Source organism: Ambystoma mexicanum, chromosome 9 (genome assembly GCF_040938575.1).
Source record: "Ambystoma mexicanum isolate Mex_15411 chromosome 9, UKY_AmexF1_1, whole genome shotgun sequence".
Classification (NCBI taxonomy): domain Eukaryota; kingdom Metazoa; phylum Chordata; class Amphibia; order Caudata; family Ambystomatidae; genus Ambystoma; species Ambystoma mexicanum.
The window spans coordinates 353,885,339-353,900,379 of record NC_090931.1 but is presented as its reverse complement, the minus strand read 5'-3'; the positions used below and the strand labels follow the sequence as shown (position 1 = coordinate 353,900,379).

Genomic DNA, 15,041 nt, shown 5'->3' with positions numbered 1-15,041 from the left:
GGATACCGTTAAGGCACCCTTGGGTAGGGGTACAACCCTGTAATCCTAGTTTATGTTTTTGGCACACGTGTGTTGCCCACAGAGCAGGGTATGGGCTGGTGGAAGCTAAATGCTGATGTGACAGTGGCTCTAGGTATCCTCCATTTTTGGGATACCCAGGTCCTGCCATAGGAATCCATCGATTCCTACACAAAGGCAAGATGGCCACTGGTGGGCTCTTGGTGGCCCCTTGTGTTTCAAAGCCCTGCGAAGCCCTAGCTCAGGTCCCTTTCCCTGAATGGTTAGGCCATATATGGCTTTGGAGTTGCCTGCCAGTCTGGCTGGAGCTTTCACAGGGACTGTTTGTTTTGGGTGCATCCTTGGGGTGGAGCCTACCTCAATAGAGTGAGTAGTCAATATGCATTCTGTGTTGCGAGTGTCTGGTTTTGGTTGTGTGACAATGCCTGAGCCAGCCTAACTGAAACTGGAATGAATGCAGCGTGGTACACTGAAAGGCTGGGGGTATCCCCCAATCCACATCCTGTGTTGTGAGTTTCTGTGTTGCATTTATGCTGCCTGCATAAATGCACGTGCGTCTGATTGGCTGGCTGAGTCTGGCTCAGCCTGTGTAAATGGGGAGTGTTAAGTATAACTGGAGAACTCGCACTCACCTTCTTCTCAGAAGCTGTAATAAGAAACCTGAAAGTGAAGTAATCTTAAGCTTGAATCCTGGAGTCCAACTGGAGTCTGCGGCTGCATCTCTTCACCAAATCCCCAAACTGCTGTGCTGGCTCAAGGAATGAATTAGAGAGAACCTGGATAGGCGACCTCTTCCCGAGCTACGAGGGAACATCGTGCCACTGCTGCTCTTATTCTAAAGTGTCGTGGAAGCCAGTCCTGTGTGCCTGCCGTCTGGAAAAGGGATCTTCGTGGGTCCAGAAGAGGAGTGCCTGAACACTTTGAAGCCAAGAAGTTTATCTGTGTTGTCCAGGGCCCGAAGGAGTGTTTGTGACTGCTGGAAGCCAGGTTGCTGGGTATTGACCGGAAGAGGGGGTAGCCTTGCATACTGCTGCTTGACACCGGAGCTGCGAGAGTTCCAAAACTCTGACGAATACTTCACATGTCCATGCCAGAGAAGGTCCAGGGTCGTTGCCTGCAATGGAGTGTCTGCCGGTGGGTTTCCTGCCACCAAAATACAAAGAAGATGTCCCGAGTGTCCAGACTTGGTGAGGGTCCACAGTCCAGACCAGGGATGGAGTGAAGGTTGCCAAAAGACACCCAGGTCTGCACCAGAGAACTGAAGGGCAGTAAACTGCGAAATCCCAAAACCTGACACCTACTTCTGCCACTGCACCCATCGCCACTGAAAGTCATCAGAGGCCATCAAGGATCTTATCTTGTTCAGTCAGATCTTGTCAGGGCCCACAGCAAGTTTCACCTTCGTGGGAAACCCACAGCAGGATTAAAGACCCGACAATGGAGACCGCTGCGAAGACCGAAAGTGCTGCCTTTCCGACACAGCTTGGTTCCTTCCTTTTTCTCGCCATTGACATCCCAGCAGCTCATTCTTCCAAAGGGGGTCCATCCTCGAGGGGTCTCGTCGATTAAGGCCAAGAAACTCCACCACTTCGCACAAGGTACTGTGACAAGGAAGAGCATCTTCCATCCTCAGGAATCATCCAGGGGTCCCAGATTCATCTTGCATCCTATTCTCCTGTGGCATCCCAGGTACTTTGGGGTAGTGAGTTTTGCAGAGAAAGAAGCAGAACATGATTGAACATATTTGGATTGGGCTGTAATATACAAGAAAAAGTACACAACTTTTCCCTAGGGGTTGCCCAGGTGGGGGGATCCTCACATAGTATTGCCTATTCACTTTAAAGAAAGCATTCAATGTCCCTGATCTAATCTGCCTTTCTACAGTAATGTATTTTGTATTTGTATTTATTGATTTATAAAGCGCCTTACGCCAAAGCGCTGGCTATCTATCTAAATCTTACCTAAATGTCTATGCATTATCCAATGCTTTAGGATTCCTATGCTTTTTAATAACTATTAGCAGTTGGTGCATTATAAATTGAATCAAATATATTGCGGGACCACATAGATGTGTATATATTTACTATTATTAAAATAGTGTTGCCCGAGTACAAGGTGTGTTATTTATTAATGGACATATTAACTTGAACTTTAATTTATATAAAAGAACTGCTTTATCACATAACATTGCGTGAACATTCCTTTGTGGGGGCTTGGGGATTCACTGTACTTAAGAACCAGCCTGCATCACCTCCTGTGAGTCTCAGCCTTGGTTGCTCGTTCATTGAACCAGAGAGAACCTTGGCTGGGGTACTCAGTACTTCTACCTTGACTGTATAGGGGGCAGCAATACAGATACACCCCCCCCAGTCTTTACAGAACTGTCCCACTTTAAAAAACAATGCCATATCTGCCCAGTAGCCCATGCCATGTGTGATACCTTCAGCCAATCCTGGTTTAGGTTTTGCACATTGCAAGCTGGGACACGCATGTTCATATTTTCAATAGCCAACATTATTCTAAAAATCCCAGAAAGAATATCCAGGACTGGCTGAAGGTGTCACTCATGGCAGAGGGACACTTGGAAGCTACGGCATCATGCCTATAGCTGCCCCAGTGGACAAATTGATTGTAAACATGTCTCCTAATGAGATTTAAGCAGATTAGAAAAGAAAAGTAATGTCATAAAACTATGCTCTAAAGATTCTACCACTAGATGACAAAGAAAATATTAATTATGGGGTTTCGCAGCCCATGCCTCTTAAACCTGGAGTAGAGTGAGCTGATTGAACCAAATAGCAGGGAATTTTGTCTTGCTTTAGCCTTCACAGTTTTAAAAATATATGATTCTTCAAGACCCAGATTCCCTACGTTTATGAAATAACTCCATGACCCACAATCAATTTGAAAGCTAATATTGCTTTAATGGTCCTTAAGGGAACTACATTTTTAGAATCAGACCCTAAAGCATAATGAGTACTACTTCATTGAACGAAGTGTAATAAAGTTTCATGAAGACAAAAACCATCTGTCCATGCACTTCGTTTTTGAAAAAATGCAGAAGACTTCCTATGTTCGAGAGCTACAACTCCCTCAAGACTATTAGGGTAAAGTACACAAATGTTGCTAGCCTACCCATCCCAAACGCAATCTTAGATGCTTGTCCTAAAGAGGACACCTTCGTCAGAGCCATGCTGTGACACTATGCAGTATTAGCAGCATCACTTTAGCCTTAAAATCAAATTGCAGCGGCTCCTCTAGGAGACCACCATATTGCAAGTACATGTTTCAAGATCTATTTTGCAATTGAAACAACTTTAATGTAGACAGTGCCCATGCGAGGAAACCATGGCCATCCCCACCCTCTCTGGTCCCGTGTCGCAGCTGGGGAGAAGGTGTAAATGGATCTAGGTCACCTGGCCTAAGCACCACCCACCTTTTTAGACCTGCCTCTTCCTTCCTGCTCTAAACTCTTAGATCAAGGGAGTCTCTCGCCTGGGCGTCCAAAGAGAAGGGCAATTCCTGTTTGGACCTGTTCGGACCAGGAGGATCCAGGTTCTGACCCCCTGCTAAGACAGCAGATAAGCATGCACCAACATGTGTTTACACCCTCTGTCCCCACAGGCCATCCCCACCCTCTCTGGTCCCCCCGTGTTGTTCCCTTGTGCCCTCTGTTAGGGAGAATTCTCATTTACGGCTAATTTCCCTCACCTAGTGAGCCCCCCAGCAGCTTTGCTGGATCTCTGGAGTTTATTTTTTCCACTTGGTAAGAGTGAGAGCTTTTCCCCCACTCTTCCCTGTGTTTTGCTATGTGTTTGTACCTGTTTTTGTGATTGTGGACTCTGAAGTACACCACTTCAGCGGCCCCTTTCTTTTTGTGTGTCGCAAAGCACATTCAGTGCCGTGGCACAGGGTTGTCTTTGAGACTTCCCTCGACTCCATTTCTGAGGCGACTACTGTCCCACAGAAAAGGGTAAAGTTACCATTAACTTCACTTAGTCAATCTACCACAGATCCAGTACACCCCATCTTCCATGGAGTACTGGAAAGGGTTAACTCGTATCCATTTTTATCTGTAACTCCTAGAGCATTGTTTTGCTCTTTTAACATTTAGACTTGGCTGGTGGAAGTGGTATCTACCCTAACTTTTCTACCGCAATTATATTAGATAAACGTGGTACTGTTCTTGGCTATTATATTAGCCTCGAACATAAACCCGCTTGACCAAATCGTCTTTCTTTTGGCTCCGGTTGAGTTTATTCGCCATTTCTTTTTGTTAAAATCCTTCTTGTGTTTTACTTTGCGTGGCAAACTAGGTTTGCCTTCTTTGTTCACCGTCTTTTGGCGAGCTTTCTGTTCAGAAGCCCTCCACCAGGCGCCTGGGTGTGTAGGTGGGCTGAATGTGAGGGAGGGGTGTAGTCACCCCCTGCACAGGGTATCCTAGGAAACCCAAGTCGCACTTTGTCATGATTGGCCAGGGTAGTTGTCCAGGCTGTACAATCTTCCAGCTTGGCTATTGACAGCCAGGCTGGGTGAATGGGGTTTTTTCGCATAAAAGGCAGGTCTCTTGGGCTAGACGTCAGAGAGTTGCCACTGAAACTACAAGGAACCGAAGAGAAGGGGAGAGAACGACGGCTGCTGCAACTACCCCATCCCGGTGAAGCCCTGCTGCAGTCCTGAGCTATCTGCCCTTCAACGACTCAGAGAAGATCCAGTCCGGAGTCTTCTTCCCTTGAACTTGGTGGGGATAACCAGCTCATCTTCTACAGCCAGAGGATCCTCTTCCATGGTCGAAATCGCTGCACACTGCTGTAGTGGTCCGGATAGCCACCTGAAGAGCCTCTCCTGTTTTTAAGGAGCGCCCCTTTTATTCCTTGTTGCTGCTGCCGGCCTCATCCCTGTGTGGTGCAGACCCCCTTCAGACGTCCTCCTTCACGACAAAGCTCCAGGAATCGTGGGTTTGCGAGAAACCAACAGGAACAACTGCCAGGGCACCAGCTGCACCATTGGAACAAGGTACTGTGTTCTGTTGAGGAAACTGGGTGAATCCCTTTTTCTTCATTTCCAAGGCTTACCCTTGTCTTCCCTCCTTCTTATAACTTTTGCTTCCGAACATTGACAATATCGAAGTACTTTTGGCTACGTTGAATCGTGAACTGTCTGACCGTGTGATCTTCGGCAACTGGCCCCGGTGTCTTTCGACCCTGGCTCGGGCCCTTTGACTTTTGAACTCCTGTCTCTGAATGTTTCTTGATTCTGCCTGCCTAACCAAAATATTGCCTGTGATTTTTGCCTCCAACTCCCTCTGGGTAGCTCAGGTGCTAAGTGTGTTTTTGCCCTGGTAGCATTTCATGTCACGGATACGCGTTTGTTTAGTAGACCGAACTGTCAAAAAGTGGTCGCAATCGTATTCGCGGTAACATGTTTTGTTCGTAACACCGTTTCATTCAAACACAGGGTACTTACCTTGAGACTAAATGTACAAAGTGAATTGGTTAGTTGCAGTATATTTAACGTGTGGTTTTTATGAGTTTAATAGAAGTGTTGTGTTTATAACAAATGGTTTAAAAATAAATGTACTTATATTTTTCTACCTAAAACCTTGAGTCAGCGTTTGCTTGAGTCACAGTAATTGTGGTCCCTTTGTGTAATCTCTGCTTCTGCTCATATACTCTTGAGATAAGCCTGGCTGCTCCGCCACTGCTACCACTCTGACTTAGTAGTACAGGCTTGTACCAAAGGTAAAACCTGTATTGCCACCTGTAGTCTTAATCGTGTGTAGTGGTCCCTAAGTGCACTGCACAGGATTCTGCCTAATACCCTCCCCCTTCATGCACACAGGAGTCTGCCCTGATACATTCTGGTTTCACCATCACCGTCTTATGGCCAATGCTGAATTTTACTTTTATAGACTTCATTGATTCACGGTGCATCACCCTTTCTCAACTCTCATGCTGGACTTCCTTTGCATCTTGTACTCATGGTGGCCCTGAATCATGCTGTTCCCATCTTCATCTTGTATCGTGGCTTGCAACATTATGTGTTACTATTGACTTCTGCAATTGTATTCGCTCTCCCCTCTTGCTTCTCCACTCTTTTTGAATGCCTACTCTCTGTTCTCTCCTCCTCTCCCCTTTCCTATCTCCTCCCCTCCGCCCCTTACTTTCTTCTATGCACTTACTCTATCAGAATTGTCCCTGGACCTAGTATGACAGCAAACTCGTCTGTTGCTCCCCATACCCATTACCGTCTCCCCCCTCCCTCCAGCAGTATCTGAAACGTTGTCAGACCTAGTATGATAGTCGCTTGTTTTGTTCCTCCCCTCCCTTTCTGCACCCCTCTCCCTCACCTTTTGTTTTCCTCCGGCTCTACCAGAAACGTCGTCAGGCCTAGTACAGTAGTTGCCTGTCTGTTTCCATTTACCTTCCCACTCTCCCCCTCCCTTCCTTAGCACTTGTACTATCTGAAATGTCGTCAGGCCGAGTACGATAGTTAATTTCACATCCTTACTGTTCATGGCCTGCAAGAATGTCATTGTATTTTCCCTTGTTCTCTGCCTTGCCTTGAAGCGCTTTGAAACGCATTGTGTATAGGCTCTATATAAATAAACTATCATATCATAAACATCAACAGTTAAGGATTACTCAAGAAGGAGTACTTATTCACCTGTTCAATTGGCGTTCCACAGATTTTCAACAAAAACGTAACGTTTTTCTTATAAGAAAAACAAAAGACCTGCTGTAATTGATTATGGGGTGATTTTTGGCCGAATGGGTGAAAATAAAGTAGAAGGCATGTTTCATTCCCATCAGTGTATGTACCGGAATGGACGTATCATCTGCGAAGATGAGTAGACAGTGTAATAAGGTAGCAAGGAAGAGGCTAGGGGGTGCCGACTGGGGGAATATGGGGCCTGAGGACTGGCAGACAACCCAAAAAGGGCCCCCACGGAAAGGGTATACAGGGGATTCTTCTCAGGGCTCCCATACCATCCCGTCCCTAGCTTTGATTGTCAGATTGTTGACTCAGACATATGAATTCTATTCACAAGGGAAATACTCAGAAATTACAGACATTGATATGTGCTGACATACAATCTCAGGACTCCACGAGCCATGTGTTACCAGTCAGGGTAAGTAGGCAGCAAAAAACTGCTAAGTGAGTGCTGTTCTTAAGCCCAGCCCTCACTAAACAATGGGAGCTTGTGGATATCCAAGACAGAGAATCATACCATAGTAAGAGTTGGGACACCGCAGACCCTAGTAGCAGCAGCAGAGAAACAGTCCGATTTCTAAATGGCAATCTGCAATTACATAAAATTGGTGCGTGGAAGTGTGTGGTGGGCCCCTAAAACATTCAATGTACATTGGGAAGTTTTAGTCTACAAAGCTTCAGACCCATCACTGGTACCGTTCCTAAACCCACACACACAGGCCAAATTATTAGCCAGGACAGAATACAGATGATGGGTTAGCCAGACGTAGCAAGCAGGAGTTAAGGGACAGATGGAGACTTTGGAGATAAGCAACCAAGGAGATAAGGAGGGCAATAGAGGACAGAGGGGTTGTGGTTAAGGCAGGCAGAGACAGATGATAAGAGAAGGAAGAGGAATGGATACAACGGAGGAGGTTGTGGTGAAGGAATATCAAAGGAGAGTCAATGTGAAGGAAGAGAGTGAAAACAGCAAAAATGGAAGAGACTTAAGGGCAAGGAATGAGCTGGGAATGATAGTGACAGACATGAAATTAATTGACTGCTGAACCCTAAGGCATATTGAAGGGAATTATGCACTTGCAGGGAATGATAGGGAGCAAAGACCTTTAAGACCTGGGCAAGGAACCTGCTGTTAAGCTGCTAAATGGGCCCGGGTTGAGGATAACAGTGAAACTGGAGGCATGGGTTTAAGGAAAGCTTTCAGTAGCCCTAGATTGTGAGGGTGTGTTGAGACCAAAAACCAGTGGAAAGGTTGAAGATTGCAGGGGTCCAACTGTTTATGCCAGCTATGTGAGTGGCGTCTAATCCCCAAACGGCCTAAGGATGTCTGGGTGGTCGTTCTTGGTGTCAGAGTCCAGGTGGACCACCGTGAGAGTCTGATGACCCCTGCACAAGTCAAGAAAGGCAAAGAACCAAAAAAAAAAGTGTTCAGGACATTATAAAATCCCAGAGACTGAGTGACAGTTTGAACCGCCCTGAAAAATAGAATTAGTAGAGAACCTTGGCACATGCATCACTAATCGAAAAATGCTGGCCAAGGCCAACAGGCTTGCTCTCTATTGTGCCCTACAACCGGATGGTGTACCTGTTCCATATGATTTATGTAAAAGTTTAATGTGGCTGCCATACACAGCTATCTAGGCCTTACGTCAGGAATGTATATCGAACACACTTGAAAGCACTAGTGTCTCGTACAGACAAGTACTGGTCATCGTTTTGTAAATAAATACTACTAGAAATAACCAATTGAAAGGTTACACTACAAACACTTCCAGCATCTATGACTCTTGTGAATACAAAATAGGTAAATCGTCACTATTTCAATAATTATAGTTTACATTATCCAACCAACATGCATGCCAGACTCACCCTCCCACTTTCAACTATGTCCTTCTGGAGGTCTTTGGAAGCTCGCACCAGCATCTGTATGGCCTGCATCAAATCTGTACACGATTCCAAGATCCTGAAAGATACAAAAAAAGAACCATGTGCCATTGAGGAGTAGGGCGAAACCTGTCACAGGCATTATTAGAGCAAGATTAATGGGTCAGAAGCTTTGGATTAATGGCTTGACATGAGGGAGCAATGCATACTCAGATGAAATATTCACACAAGCTTACAATTGCAGTAAAACACGATGAAAGGAAGTGCAGCAGAAGTGTATTCATAAAATGTAAGTGGCAGAGTGAGAACCCCCTATGAACATGCAGGTCACCTGTCAATGGGCCTCTTTACAAGTGAGCCGGTCCGGTAACAATGCCAGTATGACCGGCTCCGGCACTGTTAACGGACAGCCTCACTCCAAGTCTGCTTGTAGGTGCAGTGAACTAACGGCAGGCCTGACCTCGGGGAAACACAGAGGACCATTGACCTTCTGTGAGAGATAGGTCTGAGACAACCTTAGGTAGAAAGAAAGGTCTCACCAAGTGTCAGCTTCACTTTGGAGAAAACCAAATAGGAAGGTGATGTTTAACAGACAATGCCTGCAGCTCACTCATCAGACTGGCGGATGTGATGGCTACCAGAAGTGAGTAATTTTAAAGAAAAAGAATGCATGGGCTCAAACAGAATCTTCATAAGAAAGGTCAAACTAAATTCAAATCCCACATCAGAAAAATAAACTGACATGGTAGAAACGTATTATCCCCACAACAATTGTAAAACCATAAGGATTGTGAAGAAAGAGCCTTGCTGAGGGGTCCATTTGAAAAACGAGATAGCGGCCAGGTACCTCTTTACAGTGATAATGTGAAGGCCCACCCAGGTCGAGGAAAGCCAAAAATCCAGAACAGAGAATGTGGCATAAGTGAAAGAATCCATATTCCTCTCCCGTACGAAGCAGAACATGTACGCCAACTGCAGGTAAAAATGGACGTAGTTGTAGGCCTCCGTGTTGAAAGGAGCACATCCAGGACGTGATCTGACAAGTCTCACTGCTGATATCTCAACCTCTCAGCAGCCAAGCTTGAAGGTTCAGGATGCTAAAGTTCAGGTGGAGAACCTGCCCCTCTGACTGAGAGCAGGTCTCTTCAGGAGGTGCCAATGAGGGCAGATGGGCATGTTCAGCATCTCCGGATGCCATGTTCTCCAGGTCCTGGCTGGAGCAATTAAGATCAACTTGGTCCCGAACAGGTGCATAAAGGAAAATGAACGTACATTTACCATGTCCCTCACAACCCCTTGGTAAGGGAGTTCCCTGGAGCAGAAAAACTTGCATTTCCTGTTCACACTGGAAGTGAAGAGGTCCCCCCACAAGGTGCCCCAGTGGGGGAAGATCACCTCCAGAACTTCCTGGAAGAGCTCCCACTCGTGGGAGGCCGAAGGCGGTCTGCTCAAGGCATCTACCAAGACCTTCTCTGTTCCAGCAAGATGAGCAGCAGCCAGAGATAAGTAATTCTCCAGAGCCCAGAGACACCAACGCATTATCTGCATATAGGCAAGAACCCAACACCACCTCGTTTGTTGAGGTAGTGCATGGCCACTGTTGTCAGTCAGGGAGGAAGGCAATCAGGTGCAGCCTGATCACCCTGAATCCAGCAAATTCATGTGCTCCCCAGATTCATATGGAGTCCACAGACCACTCACAATCAGGTCATGCAGGTGAGTACAACAACCTTTCAAGGACACATCAGTGACCACTGTCAGCTGAGGCTAAAGTGGCCGATCAACGCTCCTTTCTCCAGGCTGTATCATAGGGACCACCACATCAGATCCCTAGAAGCCCTGTCTGAAACCTGTAACAGGTCGACATGGTTCCCTGGAACTGGAACCACTGATAACAGAGCAGCCACTAAAGTGATGGTATGCATAGTTGGCCCTACAGCACCACGAGAATGCCATAAGAAAAGCAACAATCGCAGAAAATCTGAAGCTGGAACTTGCCCCAGAGATTGGAGAACTTGAACCATCTGGAAAATATTAGCCACTCGATTCTCTGACACAAAAGCCCTGCCCAGGTGAGTGTCCCAAATCGCACCAATGAACAGGGAAGATTGGGAGAGTGAAACTTGAGACTTCTTGAAGTAAAGGGAGAAGCCAGAGCTGTGCAATAGGCTGCATGTGCGGTACAGATGTGCCGGCGCCTGGTCGGCGGAGCAATCTTGGACGAGCCAGTCGTCCAGACAGGGGTACACGTAAATACTCTCCCAGAGTCGAGCCGCAACCACTGCCACTGAAGATCTTGGGTGTTGAAGAGAGACCGAAAGGCAGGACCTTAAATTGGTAGTGGCAGGAGTCTACCACAACTCTTGGCTATTTCCTGTGCTTTTGATGTATTCGCCCACGGACGTAAGCATTCTGAAGACCCAGGGAGACCAACTAGTCCTGCAGATGGAGGGCTTTAAGGATCTGGGCTAGCATTACCATCTCGAATTTGTCCTTGCGTAGGAACAAATTCAGAAACCTTATATCCATAATGGGATGCAGGCCCGTCCTCCTTTGGAACCCGAAAATATACAGAACACTAACCCCTTTCTTGTTCAGAGTGTGGAACATGATCTAATGTGCTCTTTTTAAGAAGCTGATGGACCTCCTCTAAAAGGAGGCATTCCCGAGGCAAGGAAGGGATGGTAGAAGGGGTGGTGGGGGGAGAGAGAGATGGTGATCTGGAGGGCATAAAATGAATGTGAGGCAGTATCCCCTTTGGATGACCTTTACGGCCCAGGCATCAGATGTGGTGTGAGTCATTCCCCGCTAAACAGAGTTCCTCCCTCCCACAGGAGATTGATGGAAGAAATCACTCTCACAAAGCTTTTGCGCCGGGGTGGCAGAAGACACTGTTGAGGCATGGTGTCTACCCTGGGGTTCCCCTGCCCCTACCACTAGGGAATCGGCACAACTGCTACCTGCTCACTGGCGCCTGACCTCTGTGGTGGTGGGGTGAGGGGGAATAGGGTCAGGAGGAAAGATGGGGCTGACAAGTTAAATCTGTTAAACATCGTTGCAATCCGGTGCTAAAAGGCCAAATGTGTCCGGCACTGAGTCCCAGTCTGCCCAGAACGCTGATTGTGCTAATTGAGGAGCTGCTGCTACTGCCATTGCTATAGTGTGGGGAAACTCCTGCCCGTTTCTATTTCTGTTGACATTTTGCATTAAATCTCCTTTCCCGCGCAGAGCGGAGTCCGACACCGAGTCCCAGTCTGCCCGGGTCCGACCCAGGTTGTGGTAAGAGCGACATGGTTGACTCATTCAAGCCTGGCGCAGACATTGGCCCCCAGACCCGCCATAAGACGCTCCAGCAGCGCTGCATGCTAAACCCATGGACGGCTGTTAAACAAAAAGGTACGCCAGGCAGCAAGGTAAGCAAACAAGTTGTTACTTTAAAACAAAACACTTCTGCCGCTCCCCTGCAGGCTGTCGCTACTACATTATACGTTGTCTCCTTCCAGCCAGCAGCGACTGTGAACCCTGCTGCTGGCGTGCTTCTACATTCGCACTCAGCTGACTGTTTCATCAACACACGCAAACAGTTTAACGATGGGCTAACACAGATTCCGGCTGCCTTATTGTCCCTTGCAAACCTTGAACCAGTGTCTGACACTATTATTGATCAAAGACTATCACCAACGAGTGTTGAAACGCCTGACATCTACTTTTCTCCATTTGATATAACGGATGCTGAGATAATGAGAGCCTCGAACGCTGTGCAGGCTGATATTGCAGAGGCTCAATGTATTCTACTAGACATTCGCTCTGCGGAAGTTCGAACGAGGAAAGACCCGCTATATCCTGGGCCCCCAGCATTTACTAGTTTGCCACTCTCCACTGGCAAAGATTCCAGCTGCATCCAATTAGAGAGTGCGCTTGGGACGCCTATGCTACATGGAAAGGTGCCAGCGATACCGCAGATGAGTACGCAGAAGTCACCTAGTCTGCCTCATTTCAGTGCTATGTTGTCTCCTCTGCTCGGCTCGCAGAAGACCAGTCTAACAGAGTTTGCGGGCAAAGCGTCCCGTTGAGAGGTAAACTGCAACGTGGCGCTGATCCCGATACTGAAGAAGTGACCTTGGCGAATCTTGCCGAAAGAACACCAAACTTAGCCCTAGTGGACGCTGATGATGCCGCTCCTTCAGCTCTACGACTGAAGGATCAAAGAGACAAACCGCCAGCACTGAAGTCGCCTGGACATTTTGATCTGCCAGTCCTAAAACCTGTGCAAACCCCCTTAAAACAATACAGCTATAAAATAACTATCACTCCATCGGTGGCGTTGCTTACATCTACGCCCCAGCTGTTGCTCCCGTGCGGTCAACAGGAGAAAATACAGGACAATCCAAGCATGTCTAGACGGAGTGGTGATCTTATCGGTTCTAAAAGGTTAAGACCGATGTTTGACTCAGCGAATTTGCCAAAACCCCAAACACCAAATACAGACTAATCAATCCGTGCAAGTATGGAAGCAGACAATCCTGTAACTCCAAATGTGAAGTCAAGTCTCTCAGTGGCTGCTGCCATCCAAATTCATAATAATGTGCTTGCATCGTCGTCATAAGCAATGATACCTTTTGTGAAGCTATATGAAGCGATGAATGAAACTATTCGCGACCAGGGCGCAATGCTAATGAACCTGACAACAAAGATGGAGCAAATTGATAAATGTACTTCTTTTTTAAAGGCAACAGATGCAAGCTGAAGCTGAACTTACTGTGTTGTGGCAACAACGGCTCTGTGATTTAGCCGCGCGCCATCACTGTCAAAATGAAAATTTAACTACTGGTTTGCTGGACGCAGTTAAATCGATGAGACAAAATGCCAACTTGCTGGTAGACTCACGTGTCTGTAAATAGAAAAAGAACTGTCTGGTCAACCCAGACAAAATCGCTCCACAAGAAGGCGACACTAGCCTAATCCAGAGCTCAACCATGACGAAGGTTGTGAAGGCCCCTCATGCCAGCCAGGAAATGTGTGATTTAACTGTAGCACCACCTTTAGTGACAACTAATCAATTGGTGCTTGGAGAAACGGCTCTACGGCCAATAAATTGTGTGGAAGGGTTTTTGCCCTCGACTGAAAAAGATCTGCCTGACCTAGACACAGTGCAAGAGTCCATTGGCGTCGTTGCACGAGCCCAAACTCAAGCAGAAATGGAATTGAGTGAAAACAATTTTCTTCGTTTGGCATTTTTGCTGGCGCCGCAAAGTCGGGCGCTGTTGGAATGGTGCCTAAAGTGAGTGATGATGTAACATCTGAAAAATTGGTGGCGCTGCCTACGAAGAAAAAGGGCAATAATGTCACGAGAAAACCTACAAAGAAAACTGCACCCTCTGGCGACACAAATACAAAGAAATTTATAAGAAACTTAACGTCTCCTCCAAGATTAAGTTTATTTGAGCGTGACACCAGAGATTGTGGAAGAAATGCTACAAAGGTGAGCAATGGTCTGCTGCTGCCGGCTAAACCGTCGTATAAACAAAGACGCATCAGTTCTGATGACTGCTCACTAGTTACATCTGTGTTGTCTGCTTCGATCAATCTTTGTGATTTATCTACGTATTCATGTAGTGATGATCACGAAAGTTTACAGAGCCCAGGCTCAGTTTTGGTCACAGTTCTGCTGCGGCCTAATTGCCAAGTTACAAATGATGGCAGTACTGTGCCCCCCAGTCAACATGTTGAGCGGCCAGCTATAAAAACTATGAAACTGGAAATGGTGCGCACATTTTACTGGCTGGCTCGAGTCTAAATCCCAAATTTACCTCAAATCAATGTAAACAGCGTACACACTACAAATCTCGGGTTCATGAAACCAAGCCAAACCAAGCGGTCTCTTATAGCTCCAAATTAGGATTACAAAATATATAAGGTGATAATGAGTTAAATCTTAATAGAGCCAATGTGTTGAGGCTGTTTAAATGTGTTCCACCGCTCCGCGTGATCGATTTTGATGACATAAAAATTGTTGAATATGTCACTGAGCAGTGCTCCGATTTAGTGCTGCTTCATATTGTTTCAGCGGGAGTTCGAAACACGATTCTTAAGGCCGCTGACGATCTCCTGTTTTTGGGGTTTGAAATCTCAGCAGAACCTGTGAAAGCTAAAGTTAAATCCGCTATTGAGTCTGATGACAATAAATTGACGGAAAACAAGCACCCTGACGCGACTCAATTGCGGAAACTTATGTGTACTGCACCAAACCAAAGTCAAATGGCGAAACTGAATGACAAATACGCAAATCTCACGAGGCAACGGGTTCAGCAATAGCCATGATTAGAAGCCCAGGAGTTACACTATACTATCCTATCATGGAATACCTGTGGATTCAACCATTTGTTTAACGATTTTGAGGTCTCCTTAGAAAACGTTTTTGCAAT

The 15,041-nt window shown here is 46.5% G+C and overlaps 1 protein-coding gene across 3 annotated transcripts in view; it reads right to left on the bottom strand.

The window, feature by feature from the left end:
* HIP1 (huntingtin interacting protein 1) overlaps positions 1 to 15,041 on the bottom strand; it is a 1,552,273-nt gene that overhangs the window by 430,700 nt on the left and 1,106,532 nt on the right. For all 3 annotated transcript variants that reach the window (XM_069614772.1, XM_069614774.1, XM_069614773.1), the window contains one exon: positions 8,602 to 8,695. In XM_069614772.1, the coding sequence (XP_069470873.1) occupies positions 8,602 to 8,695 (94 nt within the window). The remainder of the gene's footprint in view (positions 1 to 8,601; positions 8,696 to 15,041) is intronic.